At 42.3% G+C, this 17323-nt stretch overlaps 4 protein-coding genes across 4 annotated transcripts; 2 read left to right on the forward strand and 2 right to left on the reverse strand.

Moving 5' to 3' along the window:
* Positions 1-370: 370 nt before the first annotated feature.
* LOC140796236 (disease resistance RPP13-like protein 4) lies at positions 371-2647 on the reverse strand. Its single transcript, XM_073149172.1, has one exon. The coding sequence runs from the start codon at positions 2630-2632 to the stop codon at positions 572-574; it is 2061 nt and encodes a 686-aa protein (XP_073005273.1). The 5' UTR covers positions 2633-2647; the 3' UTR covers positions 371-571.
* A 314-nt stretch (positions 2648-2961) lies between these two features.
* LOC140796237 (uncharacterized) lies at positions 2962-5393 on the forward strand. Its single transcript, XM_073149173.1, has one exon. It carries the CDS (start codon positions 3170-3172, stop codon positions 5201-5203), a length of 2034 nt encoding a protein of 677 aa, XP_073005274.1. The 5' UTR covers positions 2962-3169; the 3' UTR covers positions 5204-5393.
* Positions 5394-11531: 6138 nt separating this feature from the next.
* Positions 11532-12878, reverse strand: LOC140796832 (probable disease resistance protein At5g45440). The gene has a single exon (XM_073149971.1). It carries the CDS (start codon positions 12876-12878, stop codon positions 11691-11693), a length of 1188 nt encoding a protein of 395 aa, XP_073006072.1. The 3' UTR covers positions 11532-11690.
* A 695-nt stretch (positions 12879-13573) lies between these two features.
* On the forward strand, positions 13574-16545 carry LOC140796831 (disease resistance protein At4g27190-like). Its single transcript, XM_073149970.1, has 2 exons — positions 13574-14785; positions 14930-16545. Exons 1-2 carry the CDS (start codon positions 13574-13576, stop codon positions 16289-16291), a joined length of 2574 nt encoding a protein of 857 aa, XP_073006071.1. The 3' UTR covers positions 16292-16545.
* Positions 16546-17323: the final 778 nt, after the last annotated feature.

Here is a 17323-nt window from a genome sequence, read left to right on the forward strand (position 1 = left end):
CATAATATTCCAACGCCAAATAATTATCTTCTAAATTTGAAAATTGCACTAAATTAAAATTTTGTAGCTTATGTACGAAAAGAAGAAGACGAAGATAGTAAAAAGAACGGCAACAGTAAAAGAAGAAGAAAAAGAATTAATACCATTATATGAAGTAGAAGATGAAAAAGAAGAAAAGTACGGGGCCATTTCTCTCTCTCTTATAGTGTCCCGTCAATATTTAATGATGCAGTAAGAGTAAAGTTGAAAGAAAAATCGAAAAAAACTCTGGCTCACCAAATTGAAAACCAAGTGAGTTTTCTACGCAAATAACCTTTTAACTTTGAATTTGACTTAAGATTTTATTTTTCATATCTCTGTGATATTTCAATTGATATCAGAATATTTGAATTCACATTTCTTCAATGTTAATTAATTAGTATTTCTTAGGTTGAACATATACTGCCTGATGCTCAACTAGATAAATTCTCAGCTCTTACCAAATCATATGCTCTTATGCATCAACTAAAAAAGAATAGACCAATAAAGGAGGAAAAGAAAAGGAGTCTAGGAGAACTTTGAAATAAATGGATCAAGTGGTAGCTTCGGCTGCTGGAACTTGGGACCTTTCTCTTTCACTATTCATCCACACTCCATCCTTGTCGCAAGGTAAGGATGTTAGCTTTTCGCAATTGTGTACCTCTAAGTAAGTCAGATGTGGAAATATTGCTTGTATTTCCGGCCATCCAACTTCCAAATCACACAAGAACTTGAGACGCAGCACCTCCACATTCCATATCTGCGAGTGTAGTCCTCCATGTTTTCCAAGGCTAGTCAGCATTCCCCCCCTGATGTATAACTTCTTTAGTCTCCCTAGTTTAGCAGGGACCAGCCAATTTGGCACCATTTTACTCGGGAAGCATCGGAGGTCAAGCTTTTCGAGACTTGGGGGAAGGGAGAGGGACGTTATCGTCATCGATGCCATCCTGGTTAGCCTTGAAATTACTTTTTTAGATGGTAACATCGCCCATGTAATCGTCAGAGAGCGAAGGGCTCCACAATTTCCCAGCTCATTCAGCTCGTCTTCCGTCACCGTCACCTGGCTTCCAATACTTATGCTCAGTTTCCTCAGCTTCTCCAGTTTCGCTAACTCGGTAAGTCGGCATGCTTTCTTGCTTGTAGAATCGCCAATGACGAATCCTTTTAGCACTTGGAGTTCCAAGAGCGAGCCAATTCCCTTTGGCATGCCTTCTAGCAAGTAACACCCTGATACATCCAAGTGGGTCAACTTCTTAAATGAAGTGATTTTCTCCGTCAATCTCTCCAAATTGTGACATGCTCGGAGGTCCAAGATCCTGAGATTTGAGATCTCACCAATCGATGTAGGAAGCTTGGTAATTCTGGAAATTCCTTGAAAGCAGAGGTACCTTAAGTGCTTGAACATTTGCAGTCCTTCCAAGAATTGGGTGCTCTCGACTTCGATATGATGCTTCGCCGAGTTCTGCCACCGGCCTAGATGGAGCACATTGATCTTCCTCATTCCGGAGAACCAGCTCTTCTCGAATTTCAGGTACTGCTCATTAATATTGAAGAGCGTCAGCAAATCAGCAGGGTTGTTGCGGCCTTTCATTAGCCTTTCTTGCGAAGCCCCTTCTCTGGTGAGAGCTAAGCAAGCACGACGAGTTGCTGAGAAATCTGATGTCGGGTTGCCTTCTGCATCAAAATCGAAGAACTGCCCTCTCTTCGCTACGAAGATCACCATTCGTCGCGTCCAAGGATGCATTCTGTAGTAGTTGGTCGTAGGACGCCGCTTTTGGTAGATGGGTTCGATCAGGCCATTGGCGATCAGCCTATTAAAGCAAGTCTCTCCGGTCTCCTCCGCCGTTTGGCTTCTTGTCGGCGTTAGTAGGCCCTCGCCGATCCACCAGTAGATCAATGTCCTCTTATTGATGATTGAGTTTTCTGGGAAGATAGAAAAGCAAAGCAAGCATAGTTTCAACTGGAGATCAAGGTTCTCGTAGCTCACCTGGAGATTGGACATGCTCGAGCTCACCAAAATTTTCTTCTCGATCTCAAGCTTCCTCCACTCATCCGATGGCTGTAAAGCCACCGACGATGGAGGATTAGATAATGATGTTGGCATGACCGGTTCAATACGTGGCAGATTGAGTGGCAAAGTCATGCGATCTTTTAAGCTTGTAATCTCCTTGTCGATGGTTTGAAGTTGTAAATTGATAGTTTGAAGACTGCAGTTTTCCTCCAGGATGTCTTCCACGTTTCGAGCGAGAACGCCGAAATCATTGATCACACCCTTCTCCCATCTCGTTGCTCTTAGTAAGACGTCTTCAACAACCCGGACGTTTTTCTCAATTGCCTGAAACAATGGATTGATCTCACAGAAGGCAGCATCGTCCTTGAAATGGAGAGCCAGGTCCTTTGCTTTTGTTAACTGCTTCATGAATGGAGAAACAACGTCAGCTATGCCTTCCTCTACCATTCTCGTTGGTACGCTGACTCCGGTAACGAGATCGAGGATGCAATGATTTAGCTGGAGAATGGCTAGATTCCCAGTAGAATATGTAGGACAAGTTTTGGTGTTCTCTTTTAGCATGTTGCCTTTGTCGTGCTGGAAATCTCCTAGAAAGGCAGCCATTTGTTTTTAGCAAGACAGCTTTTGGAAGTTGATCACCGACAGTCATAATTTTGAGGACAAAATACACCATATCTTAAATGGCTTGTTCACTAACATAAAGGAAGTCACTTTCGGTTTACTTTTTTGGGCTCACTGATCACTCAGGGAGCGCGTAGTCTACATGGCGTAGAAGACTCCAAGTCGTCCAATTGATCTTTCGTCTTCCTATTGAAGCCGCTTTCTTCGTCGCGTTCACACTCTGACTCTGTTTCTCAGCAACTTTCCTCTTCTCTTCCTTCTCCTTTCGTCTTTTTCTCTTTCTTTTTTTCCCTCTTTTATGAAGCAATCAAACTAATTATGTGTTATTGCCATCCCAGTCAAATTTCGCAGAAGTTTCAAATGCCAAGAATCTGCATGCGACAAACTCCCTCTGTCCATCAATTCGACAAATGCTCCTTCGTCGTTCCTTCAATAAGATGATGACCAACCTGATTTAAGTTCTTATGCCATGTGTAGTGCTGCAGAAGAAAGACGCAACAAAAAGCGCAAAAGAGAAAAATGCAACTCTTTCCTTATAGAATAAGGAAAGTATGGAGTGATTGGGATATCCGAGCATTCATTTTGTGCAGCTTATTCCTGCAGATCATCCTCATCTTCTCCGGGAACCTTAGGAAGCGCAACACTTCTCGGTGGGTTAGCCTGACACTTTGGTCGGCCTACTTACTCGCCGACTGGGTCGCCACATTTGCCCTCGGCATCCTCTCAAATAACCAAGACAATACTTCCTCTGGTCCTCACAAAGAAAATGGCGATCTCCAAGCTTTTTGGGCACCGTTTCTTCTCTTACATCTCGGGGGCCCCGACACCATCACTGCCTTCTCTCTAGAGGACAATGAGCTATGGATGAGGCACCTACTTGGGCTAGTTTTTCAGGTTGCAGTTGCCTTCTATGTCTTTGTTGGATCTTTGCCCAACACTAAGCTCCTGGCCCCTGCACTTCTGATGTTTGTCGCTGGTATTACTAAGTATGCTGAAAAGTCTTGGGCTCTCATGTCTGCAAGCATGGACTTCTTGAGAAACTCCATGGTCACTCCTCCCGACCCTGGTCCCAACTATGCCAAATTCATGGAGGAGTATGCGTCAATGTCGACTGCAGGACTACAAGCAGAGATAGAAGTGGAGAAGGAGCCTGAATCCCAACCACGCTCTCTGGACACAGTCGTGGAGGATGTTAGTATGGTGACAGTCCTGACGAAATCTCATCAATTCTTTCAGACCTTCAAGCGCCTTATCGTGGACCTCATCCTTAGCTTCCACGACCGCAACGAGAGCCAGTCCTTCTTCCTGAAGTGCTCTGCTTTCCAAGCTTTCAAGGTTATCGAGATAGAACTTTCCTTTGTTTATGAAATGCTTTATACTAAATCTACCGCTATTCACACCACTCTAGGACCTTTTCTTCGCTGCATCACTTTCTCTTCTACCCTGTCTTCCCTCATTCTCTTCTGGATCACCAGGAAACATAGCTACGTGGAGCTCGATGTAGTCATTACGTATCTGTTGTTGGGAGGGGCTCTTTCTCTTGAGGCCTACTCTGTTGGTCTACTTGTCTTCTCTGACTGGGCCTTTCTCCGGCTTAAAGATCTCAAAAGATTCCGGCTATCGAACATGATATTCTCAATCATGTCTTTCTTCCATCCACAGAATAGACCAAGATGGTCTAATTCCATGGCACAATACAATTTGATAACCTTTTGCCTTGAAGATCAACCGTCTGCGTACAAAAGTTTCATGGACTTAATTTCCATGAAAGATCTCTGGGATAAATTTTGGCACACCAAGAGTTCTCCTGTCACTGATGAGCTGAAAGAGTTCATCTTTGAGGACCTCAAGGGCAAGTCTAGCAGTGCAGACGATTCCAAAGGTTATAAGCGTTTTAGCTCTTGCAGAGGGAAGTGGTCTCTTCAGAAGAAGGGATACCTTAAGGAACTTGGCTGGAGTGTCGAGGTGGAGTTTGACGAAAGCATTCTTCTCTGGCATATCGCATCCGATCTGTGTTACTACTATGATTGCACAAATCATCCAGAGAGCAACACTTTGGACCGCAGGATTAGCAAAGTAGTGTCAAATTACATGTTGTATCTTCTTGTAGTTCACCCATTTATGCTTACTGCTGGGATTGGACAGATTCGATACGGAGACACCTGCGCAGAGGCTAAGAACTTCTTTCAACGTGTGGAAACAAATCCAGATGAGACGCAGGCATGTGAGATGCTTCTCTGGGTTGAGACTAAAGTTCCACCAATTCAAGTTAAAGGGGATAGAAGCAAATCAGTGTTATTTGATGCATGCATACTTGCAAAAGATTTGCTAGAGTTAAAGGTAGAGAAGAGATGGAAGGTAATGAGTGCTGTTTGGGTAGAGATGTTATGTTATTCTGCAACTCATTGCAGAGGATACTACCATGCAAAACAACTCACTGCTGGAGGAGAGCTACTTACATTGGTATGGTTCCTGATGGCTCATCTTGGAATAGGGGAGCAATACAGGATAGAAGAAGGCCATGCTAGAGCTAAATTAATTGTAGAGAAGTAAATATGGAACCATTAATTAAATTAGTTTATATGCCACTTCACATGTTCTTATGCTGGATAAAGGGCTCATTTTAACGCTCTCTTCTTTGGAGAAGAAAGGGGTTTATTTATCTTGACATGCGAATCGACAAAAAATGTCATTCATCTCATTTAAGGGTTATAATGCAATCAATCTTCATTGCCTTCTTAAAGGTTTAGTTTATCTTTCTTTTTCCGATTCCGAGATTGTTACCGACTTCCTCAGGGCAGCAAATTTGCCTCAATTTGTTTATCTAGTTAGCATCAACAAATTAAGTCGAGATATTTTTATTTTTTATTTTTAAGTGTTGTCAAGGTTACTCTTAGTATAATCGGAATAATCGGACTCTATGCTAGTGTGATTTGATCCAAGAAAACATTATCGTCACGTGTATGAGTACATCTAAATTCAAAATAAGGACAATAATGGTAAGACGTAGTACTCATCCTTGGACTATTCAAAGCTAATATGACAAGGATAAACTAAATACTTATTGATTCTTATTGTCTTGTGGCTTTTAATTAAGCCTCTTATTGCTGCTTATAGAAATGCTTCAAGTGCATTTGCAGTGAACTAGTAACTAACTTTCTACTCAAATTCAAAAACGAATGGAAATTAACTTTTCTTTTTATCGAGCTCATCTTGCAACAACAAATGAGCTATATATACAGCTTCGAGAGTTTGTTACAACTAACTTGGATCTAATGTCTAAATAACTAAGCTTAATTAACTGAGTAAACTCACTTAATACATCTTAATACCTCCCTCAAGGTGGCTTGTAAATATCTTTAACAATCATCTTGGACAAGAAAGGAAAGAACATATTAGGGGGGAAGAGGTTTAGTAAAGATATCAGTAAGTTGATTTTGAGACCGAATTGGCAAGAGTTTTATAAATCTAGAAGAAACTTTGTCAGAAATAAAATGGCAATCAATCTCTATATGCTTTGTCGTCTCATGAAAGATGGGATTAGAAGCAATATGAATGGCAGCCTGATTATCACCAAATAAAAAAGTTAGGGAGGGCACTTCCACTTCAAAATCTTTAACAAACTGTTGAAGCCAAACATTTCACTAGCAATGGAAGAGAAAGCTCTATACTCAACTTCTATTGAAGAGCAAGATAACGTTGTTTGCTACTTAGCCTTCTAGGAAATTAAAGAATCTCCAATGAATATAACAAAACCGGTGACAAATCTTCAAGTATCAAGACATGAGCCCTAATTAGCATCATAAAATGCTCGAAGTTGTGATGATGAGGAAGATGAGAAGAAAAGCCCTTGACCAGGATTGTTCTTCAAGTATCGGAGGAGATGATGAACAACTTGAAGATGAGGTAATCTAGGCTAAAATAAGAATTGAGTCAACTTGTGAACAACAAAATTTATATTTGTTCTGGACAAGGTCAAATAGAGAAGACGACCAACTTGTCTTTTGTAGTGAGATATGTCAGTGAGTGGATCTCCATTAGTGGTGCTTAGCTGCATTTTAGAATCTATAGGAACAATAGTAGGTTTACAGGCTAAGGGGAGATCGTATCAATAGTATCGTCATCGATCACCTCATCAAATCCTGTAGTTGGCCCCATATCTAATCCAATCCTCTAAACTAATCGCTTATCAAGAAATGTGTATTAATTAGGATGTGTACACTGCTTCTTGATCAGTTTATTCACCCAAAAAGTCTTCGGTGCGGTGGTTCCCTAGTATGCGTGCAATGATATCTCCACATAGCCGTCCTCCCCTACATACTCTCCAAGGGCCTCGCCTTAAGCTCAACCCTTCTCTCCCCCTCAGAAACCTCAAATTTTGTGTCCTCAATGCCATCTATGAGCATAACGCTCCCTATCTGTTTGACGCATCAATTGTCAGGTGTGCATCATTCATCTTATCTGAAGGACAAGCCTTTCGTTCTTCATTCCTCCACTTAAGCTAGTGTGAAGGAACGGATAGTAGTTTGCATGCCTTCCTTCACAGAAGTATTGCTGCTAATAATGGATTGATACAAATGGAGCGCCATCTCTTGAAAGTGGATAGTTGCCATCTGAACCTTCATCTCCTTCGCTATCCCTTGGCAATCAAAATTTTTCCACTTGAAACAACCAGTCCATAGCATCGCCTCCCTCGAACTTTGGGAAGTCAAAATGCATAGTTCGACCTGGAATCCCATCATCAGCACTTGAAGCAACCCATTGTTTAGGTCTGAAACCTTTGTTGTTGTGGTTTAGACCTATGGTAGCCTCTCACACATTCAAACTTGTCTCCAAATGGATCAAGGTCCTCCAACAAATCATCATCACCCACAAACTGCTCCACTTGGGCTCGTCGATTGGGTTCCTCTACAATCGGCTCATGAGTAGACGTCGGCACATGTCAAAACTCAGTGGGAAGGGGCAGCAAGAGTTCTTCGTTGATATGGTGCTGAACCTAGATCAAAGGAGCCACAGTAGGTGGAGGAGCGGTCCATGGAGGGACCCTCGATTCCAGTCATCAGCGAGGTGTAGACGCAGCTAATCGGTTCAACATCATCGCCTTTAACTCGGTTTGCTCATTTTGTAGGTTGTCTATCCACTAAATCGTCATCTCGAGCATCACATTAGTGCGCCTTAGGGCCACTGCAAAGACACCTACGGTCGGTTCTACCTGGCTAAGGCTAATCGCGGCAACCCAAATTGCTTAGTGTTTATGGTTGGTTATAGCATGGCAGTTCCTCCTTCGGGGTAGGGTTATCTTTAGTTCTTCTCATTGAGGCCATGGACCTTGTATCCACCATTATTGGAGGTAAGAGGTTCAACCTTGGCTCGATACCAAATGGCACGATCTTTCCTCGAGTGACTAACCAGTTTTGGATACAAATTAGGGCAAAATTTTTTAGAGATATTTTGGATGATCTACATAATATATTGTAGCTCTAGAAAATAACTTTTCAACAAATCAAATATCTCGACATTTGGATGTCTAGATTGCGAGATACTATCAGATCACTAATTAGAGGTTGAGATGAACAGACCTATGAGATAATGTTTTGAACTGGTTTTGGGGATCCATGGATGGAGGCACAAACTCCTAAGTATGGGATGGTGGTGGTAGGCCAACGGTGATAGGGTGGCACTGGTAGGGTAGGTGGTGGTGGAATGATAGGGACGATGGTGGTGTAAGGCTGTAGGGGATAGTTTAGGGAAGAAAGGAGGATGAAGAAAGTGGACCATTCCTTAGGGTCAAGGAGGGGTGGTTGGATAAGGAGATAGGCAACTTGTCGGCCAAGGGTGGTGGTCGTCCAAGCTTGGTGATGGTCGAACAATAGAGGAGAAGGGAGAGAGTGAGGACAAGTGATGTGAACCGGGTTAGATTAGATCATATCAAGTGGACAAGTGATGCCATCTCCATTACCATCTTCCCCTAACCACCTCCTCCCATCATCGCCGCTGTAACCACCTTCTCTCATCTTTCCCCTCCTCTTCTTATTCTTCTTCATCATCTTCTTCCTCCTCTTATTCTTTTTCTTCTTCAACACCCTCCTCTTCTACCTATCCTTGCTTCGATGGAGGGTTCACCGGAGAAGATGGAGTGAGCCGAATATTTCGACCAACTCCAATTTGGGGATTAAAACCTCTAGTTTAGGCATGATGAGGTGGTAAAGCTGATGGGGAAAATAGGAGAGAGGAATAGAATGAAGAAACTAGGATAATTTATTTTATAAATTATTTAGTATATATAATAATAGAATATTTCTTTGTTTGTACCGTACAAATTAATATAGAGTGTTAAATGAGAACTATAGAAAAAAATGAGGGATCTGGTTTCAAAATTATCAAATATAGAGTGTGAGTCATAAAATAGGTAAAATATAAAGTATGATTTATAAAATGTAATGAACATTTAAAAATAAAATAATATTAATAATTTTCTTTAAATTACTAATTTATGGGCTTATGTGCTTGTAAGCGGTCTTACAAGTATATAAGTCCACTTGCGGGCCTACATGCATATATATAAACTCGCAAACGTTAGGGAATCATAAGATCGTCTCCTCCAAATTCATCTACTATGTGCTTAGCGTTTACTAGTCAAGCTAGCTAACAAAGTATATATATATATATACAAATGCATAGTGATATTGCTTTCAGGGAACATAGAGGGCTACGCCAAGGTTGCCCTTTCTCACCTTACTTATTCATCTTCGATTCAAATGTCCCCTCCTTTATGTTGGAAGATGGGATAACAAGCAAAACCTTGGCTGGCATAAGAATCTCCGGAGCAACTCCTCCTCTCACCCATTTGATGTTTGCTGATGATCTATTACTCTTTAGAAAAGCTAGTTCAAGTGAGGCCTCATATCTCAAAAGAATTATAAACAAATACTGCTCCTACTCAGGTCAAGCTTTAAATTTCAACAAATCTACTATCCTCTTCAGTGAAGGCATTGAAAGTACTAACTACAAGGAGGTTATGAAAAGACTGCAAGGCAGCTTGAGATAGGTGATTTATATCTGGGCAACCCGCTCATCAGCACCAGGTCAAGAGTTGCTATCCTAAATTTTATCAAGGAGAAGTTTCAGAGCAAGCTCTCGGGTTGGAAAGCTAGATGTCTATCTCATGCCGGAAGACTAGCTCTCATTAAATTAACTTTGAGTTTGATACCTATATATTTCATGGCCAAACCATCATCAAGCCGCTCACCTCTCTGGTGAGGAACTTCTGGTGGGGGTTCAAAGAGCCTAAGAGACATCTATCTAAGAAGTTGGGATGTCATTTGCAGGCCTACTAACAATGGTGGGCTTGGAATTAGATAGTTGGATTTGGTTAATCAAGTTCTGGTGCTCAAACTAGCATGGAGACTAATTCAGGACAAGAATAGCATCTGAGCTATAATTATAAAAGCAAGGTACTTCCCTCACAACAGCTTTTAGGATGCTACCCCTTACTAGGGAGCATCACAGACTTGGCGCTCTATTCTCTAGGTGCACAGCTCTCTCTGCTGAAACTCAAGATGGCTGGTTAGCGATAGGGCAGATATTCACAGCACAAATGACAGCTGGATCCCAATGCATGATCTATCAAACCTTACTCTACCTATGGGGATAACTCATGTTAAGGATCTCATCAAAGAAGACCAATGGGATGTCCGGCTAATTATTAGTATCTTCTCCAACGAAGTTGCAAATACCATCCTTAACACTTATGTAGGGATAGAGGTTCCACCCCGGCTAGATAGGCTAATTCGGATGTTGTCCATGAGGAGACTTCTCAACAAAGCCAGCATTCAAAATCATTTCTACCGACTGCTGGACTGCTTCAACTTCGAACCCTCCAGGCAAATTGCTCTAGAAACTTATATGGAAGAATAATCTGATCATCCAAAGGGTTAAAATCTTCTTATGGCGCTACATTGTAAGGGCTCTTCTAGTTAAAGAGATTCTCACTTGAAGGATTCTAGCTCTTAATGACAAGGTCTGTACGTTTTGCAAGAAAGAGTCTGAATCGATGGACCATCTATTCCTAAAGTGCAACTTTGCTAGGGCAGCGTCGTTCAAAGTGCTGGGTCTCCACCTCAGCCAAGCTTCTCAGACCCTGCATGGATGGATTATGGATTCAAGTGCCAACCTTTCCACGAAGAACATGGCGCTTCTTCTCACTACTCTTTGGGCCATTTGGAAAATCAAAACAATTTAATATTCAGGAACACCCTTGCCCTCTCGGAAGATGTACTCAACCTCTTACATCAGAAGATAATGCAAAGCTAAACTTTTTAGCTATGCGCTCTACTCTAGACCTGGTAGGTGCACTGATATGTGCAATAGTAGGAACCTTCTCTACTAGGTGGATGCGGCGTGGAAGGGTGACTCATGTGGTGGTCTCGGACTTCTACTCTGCTGCTACCCTAAGATTTTCTGCATGGCAAAATGTGTTTTCCTCCAGCATTGTAGTGGCAATTTGTATGGTGAAGCCATGGTAGTCTTAAAGGGGCTTAAAGAGTTCCTTAGAAGATGCCCTAATAGGACGGCTTGGTTATTCAACGACTCAAGCGTGATGGTCAAAGCAGTCAACAAGATCCAGCTCAAGGTTGATCGGACGATCTCCAATCTGATCTAGGATTGCATCAGCATCCTCTCAACTCACCCTAACTTTAGGGTTTCTCACTAGTAGGGTTAACAACTTTTCGGCGCACAACCTTGCAAATATAGCTTACCGTGATAGGCTTTGCAATGTATGGTTTGATTCGCCTCAAGATCATGATGTAACACCGAGCGATTAATGTATTCGGTCCATGGACCTTTTTCAAAAAAGGAAAAGAAAAGAAAAGCATATAAATTATTGAACAAGTTCACTTCGATTAGCTAAGCCAGGACTAGAAAGCAGATACACACCAATCTGTAATGAAAATTCATTTGGGAAATCGTAGGATGATCCATAAGAAATTCCTCGCTTAAGCTCGACGAGGTCAAGCTACTATCAAAGTTTTCTTATTTGCTAGCTCGAATCACCCGACGATGAGGAAGAAGCACATAAAATCTCCCCAATAGTCTTTGCAGCCAATGGCAGGCCACTACAGCAGTCCAATATTTCCATCTTCATGGCCCCCAGAGAAGGGTCATCAAACGTATGACCATTTCTCGAGGATGCATCCATGAATATTGCCCAACAACTTTCTCTATCTAGTGTAGGTTGTAGTTGGTACAAGTGTTCTCTTCCCACCATCTTCACCACTACCTCTTCCAATCTGCTTGTGACGATGACTCCTCCACCGCTCCCCTTTGGCAATCCAAAGGCGAGACGGTCAGAACACTCGTCATATCTTGGCAGCCCGAGGCCCAAATCCTCATACCATTCGTCGATGTTCCACAGATCGTCGAACACAATGAGGTATCTCTTACCTTTTAATTCTTGGTGGAGGATAAACATCAACTCCGTGAGGTCATCGCCGATCGTCTTAATCCTAGAAATTGATGAGATGACCTCCTCGTCAACCCCAAGGGACAATAGCATCCTCTCCACAATCTCTTTTCTTAGACCCTTCTCTTTGCTGCTGCTCGTCTGGGAGATGCACACCCAGAGCCTTGGACAAAAGTGTCTCCTCACAAACTGGCTATTAAAGATCAATTGTGCTAAGGCCGTTTTTCCAACTCCGCCCATCCCCACAATTCCAATGCCTTTGAACGATCCATTTGTGTTCTGCTCCAAGAGAATCCTCTCCATCTCCACCAAATGATCTCCAAAACCATGGACCTTGCATCCCTCCACTGCATGAGAAGTCCAACGATCGAACTCCGCTGCCTCCCATTTGCCAATGTCACGACGCAACGGACCGCTACAATTAACAGGATTTGGTTCCACTCTTGCATCAGTTATTTTTCGGATCTTTCGTTTGATAGTTAGTAATCTCTTCTTAGTTTTGAAAAGAAATAACTTATCAGGCAAAGAATTGCCATCTCTGTGCTTCTTGGACAGCAGTTGACACTCGAGCAGCATGTCGTTGAGATCGTAGAGAGATTCTCGGAGCAAGTCAGTGGTACCTAGAGATGTGGAGGAACTCACTTTCTTCTCCAGTTCATCCTTTATCTCTTGGAAATGGAGAGTAAAAGGAATTGCCTTGTTGTCCTCCTCTGCAAGAGCATCCACAAACTTCCCCATGAGGAACTGTACAATTTCCACAGCCATTTGTTTTCTCTTACCCTTTTTTTCTTCCTCCTGGGCCAGCTCTCTTCAAGTAAATCTGGAGAATAAGATGGCAAAGAGGGTTAGAGGGAGATAATAGAAGCCGATGAAGCAATCTGAGAAGAAGAGGAAAGCATACATGGGAAGGAGACACTCAAACACCAGAAGAGCCCAGGAAACAAACAGGAAGGAAAGAGACGACAACACGACGGAGAAAGCACACATGGGACGGTAGTCTCATATAGAAAATTCTGTCCACAGATGGCTCTGTTTGCAACAAACTTCAAAGGGATTTCAATTGATTTCATTTGTGGGCCCGGTGGATGAAAAAAGTCAGCCCAAGGACTAATTGAGGTGCTTGCTTGATTCGCAAGACTACATCCTGGGTTCGATGAATCCAGCGATTTATCTGCAATTCAATTATTCATCTACATCCTCGTGTATACCTTCGATTCTTAGAAGGTTCCTCATTTTAATTTTCCAATCTTTTTCCAGTGTTATTTCTGATTGGTACTCTTCAATTCTGGGAAGGCTCCTCATTGTTCCCACCACTGTTTCCTTTCCTCTTCTTATCTCTTTCGGATCCCTGAATACCCTCCGTCTTGTTCCTATTCCCGCAACTATTCCATTACAACTTACAACAACCTCCTTTTGCTTCCTTAGAATCTTGTCCTTCTTTTCCCTAATAACAGAGGGCGATGGACAACATCGAAGTAGGCCATGATCGGGACATGTTACCGGGAGAGAAACTCCAAGCCATCCAACAACTCCAGAGAGCACTGGTGAACCCAGAAGTTGGTACGGTGGTCATCTATGGCATTGGTGGCTCAGGCAAGACATGGACTGCGAAGAAGGCATACAATACAGCCATGACATCTCATTTATTTGATACATATATCTGGATCCCTCTATCTAGCAGTTGCAGTGTCAGACGTGCCATGGAGAAGATTTCGACACGCCTCTCGATTGCCGTCGGAGCTGACCTCAGCGAAGAAAGCATGAGAGCAAAGATCAGTGAAAGTCTGGAAGGGCGAAATTTCTTGTTGGTGCTTGATAATGCTTTGTTTAAAGAGGACGGCGTGTTGGACCGCATGGGAGTTCCGCGCCGTAATAGATTGAATGCTTCAAAGGTCGTTGCAACAACGAGAACTAGTAGATCATTGAATATAATGGAGCCGGATATGGTTATCACACCAACTAGTCTTGGACGGAAGGACTCATGGGACTTGTTCTGTGAGATGGCCGGGGAAAGCATCAGTTCCAAGGTTGGGCCGGCTTTGGTCGAAGGTTGCAACGGGATGCCATTGCCGATCATCTTGTTGGCGGGGGCCTTTCGGAACGTGCCATCTGGTCCAGCAATGACGAAGGCGCAGGAGAGCGCTATGATATCGATAGTAACTGCGGGTCCGTTTTATGGGATGTACCGGGCTGTGAGATTTGGTTACTCTATGCTCCCCAGTGACAGGGTAAGGGACTGTTTCTCCTTTTGCTTGCTCTTTCCTGAGGATATAGGAATCCCCAGTAACGATTTGATCCGCTACTGGATAATGGATGGCCTAATCGATGGAGACAATGATATGGAAAAGTCTAAGATGGGTCGGGACATCCTTGTTGTGCTCTTAGATCACGGTATGCTGTATTGGGAGGATGACGATCATGTCCGGGTGCATGATGTCGTCAGAGAGGTGGCATTAGACATGAGAATTGCCTGCAAATTGCCTATGTTTCAATCTTCTGCAAGAGATGATCTCCACGGGGAAGTGGCTTTGGAGCTGCATAACTTGTCGATTGCTGTAGGGGTGTCATGTAGCAGAAGATCGTTGATGGAGAGTACAATCAAGGAACTTTGTGGAAGTCCCAAATGCCTTTTTATATCGACCTTGCTTCTCAGGGGAAACCATTATCTGAAGGTAATCCAAGATAGTTACTTTCAGCACATGCAAATGCTCAGTGTGCTCGACCTCTCATTTACCCGAATCAGATTGCTGCCATCGTCAATCTCCAATTTGGTTCGTCTACGGTTGTTGATTCTCAAAGGTTGTGATTGCTTACAGGAGATCCGGCATATCAGGCCGCTAGTCAAGCTTGAGATCCTCGACGCCTCAGGCTCAGCTTCCCTTAAGAAGATAGAATCTGGATCATTCGACCTTCTGAAGATGCTTAAAACCCTCGACTTGTCTGGCACTTCCATTGAGTATTTACCATCTACCAGTGGACTTCGTGACTTGCGTCGCCTTTTACTAGACGGATGTCGATCCCTGAAGTCAGACTGGCGTCTACAAGTACCTCCCAAACTCAAGATTCTTGATCTATCCAATACGACTTTCGCCAACTTCGCCTATGGAATTAACACAGCGGGTGCTTTTCAGAATTTGCAATTAGGTAACAACGATGATGCAATTAATTGGGAGGCCATGCAATGGATACAGGTTGGATTGACCTGGGACCAACGGGCTTCATCTAGCTTCACATTTAACCGAGATGAGAATGATACAACAGCACGCATATCCGTGAGTAATGCCAGCTTTTTCAAATCCTTGAATAAAGATTCTCCACTGTGGAAAAATGGCCTTCAGAAGTTCCATTTTGTCATATGCCCCTTAGAGGAAGAAAGCATGGACCTCGATATTCTAGTGCACAGCATGCAATATGTGTTCAGAGATACATATTTGAAGACAAAGCATTTCTCTCACTCTACCAGTCATAGTCGCTTCTTGGAGATTCATAGTTCAGATAGTTATCCTGCCGGAGTTGAGGGAATCCTTGCTCGCGCTGAAGTCATATCTTTGAAGAACCTTGCGTTTCTAACCCAACTGTCAGATTTGAATCTCCAGGAGATGAGACCAATGAGGGAGTGCTGGATAGATAGATGTAACAGAATGGAGAATGTTTTCAGTGGGAACGAGATAGAGCTCATTGCTGCAATGGGTAGCTTGCAGAACCTATGGATCTCCAATCTAGAAAAATTGACGTCTTTCTGTGGTGGGGCGATGGAGAGACTGTCGAACCTGAGTTGCCTCAGACACTTGCATCTGGATTGCTGTCCAAACCTCACCTGCCTCTTTCCTGCAACTCTGCGCCTTCAAGAACTCGAAACGCTACAGATCAAGTTCTGTGATAATCTGCAGTGCGTGTTTGACAACTCGGTCTTGGGAGAAGATGCCCTACCAAGGTTACAGACGGTGCGCTTGTGGGAATTGCCGGAGCTGACTAGTGTTTGTGGAGGAGTGTTGCCATCTATCAAGAATCTCGAAGTGAAGAACTGCTTGAAACTGAAGAAAATTCCAGTGGGTGTAGATAACAAGAGCCCACTCGCCGTGATCAGAGGAGAAAGGGTATGGTGGAACAACGTTACCTGGGAAGATGAAAGGATCAAGTCTCTTTTAATCTTCAGGAATTGGGGGCGGCGCTTCTAACAGTATTCAATAGTGAAGAAGAATGGAGGGAGGACAGGGACCCATCTTTACCTGTGATACGTTTGTTTATTGTCTATATGTTTCTTTTCTTTTTGTCGTTGTCTTGACAAAATATTTATCTAATCAATTGTGTCTTTGATAATCAGTAGAAATCTTGTCTCAAGCTTAATTGGACTTTATTCGTCTCAGATGAAGTAAAGCTGGGATGAGATTAAGCTATTCTTTATGGAATATATGATTTTTGATTTAGAAAATCTTCCTCTTTTTAAGGAAATATGCCTCTTTAATATTTCTAACCGCAAATCATATCAAAAAACATTTTCCCTTTTGCATGCAAACCCAATTTAAATTTCTCCTTTCACAACTGCCTAATAATTTTCCAAAATTATAGGATTACCCTAAGCTTGAATATTTGAAAAAGAAAGGTCTTGAACTTGTTGATAAAAGAAAGATCATTACGTGCTCAAAAAACAAATAAGACAGAAGATAATTCTGAGAGCCAATTTCGAGATTTTTGCTTGAGGCTAAATAGTGATTTTTGAAGGCGACGAACTCTGGTCTCCCCATTTTTGTTTTGTTTTGTTTTATTTTTGTTCCAGTAAAAAGCCTATGGGCATTTCATTGATTGTCGTAAATAAGGCCTTCTAGTCCCTTAGATACTTTCTTAGATAAGCTTGCAGATAAATGGATGGATATCCGAGACTAGGGATTAGTCATATATTTATAGGGTAACGAGTAGGTATCATAGCTCATCAATAAACTGAGAAATAAAGCATTTATCTTATTAGATCTTTATCTAATATTATCTTTATATGATTAAATCAATCTCTTGGTTGTGATTAGCGTGGACCACTTAAAAAGATAAAGTCTAACAATCTTTCACTTAGTCTAACATAATCATAATACATCTCTTAATTACTTTGACTCAGAAAAGTGAGACAACCAACATTGAACCATGAAGGTTATTGTGTATAATAATACTTACACAATATCATTCTATAGTCACGATGTTAGTACTAACACGTTTACTTC

This window comes from Typha latifolia, chromosome 10, assembly GCF_019914945.1.
Source record: "Typha latifolia isolate L0001 chromosome 10, TyphaL0001v2, whole genome shotgun sequence".
Taxonomy (NCBI): domain Eukaryota; kingdom Viridiplantae; phylum Streptophyta; class Magnoliopsida; order Poales; family Typhaceae; genus Typha; species Typha latifolia.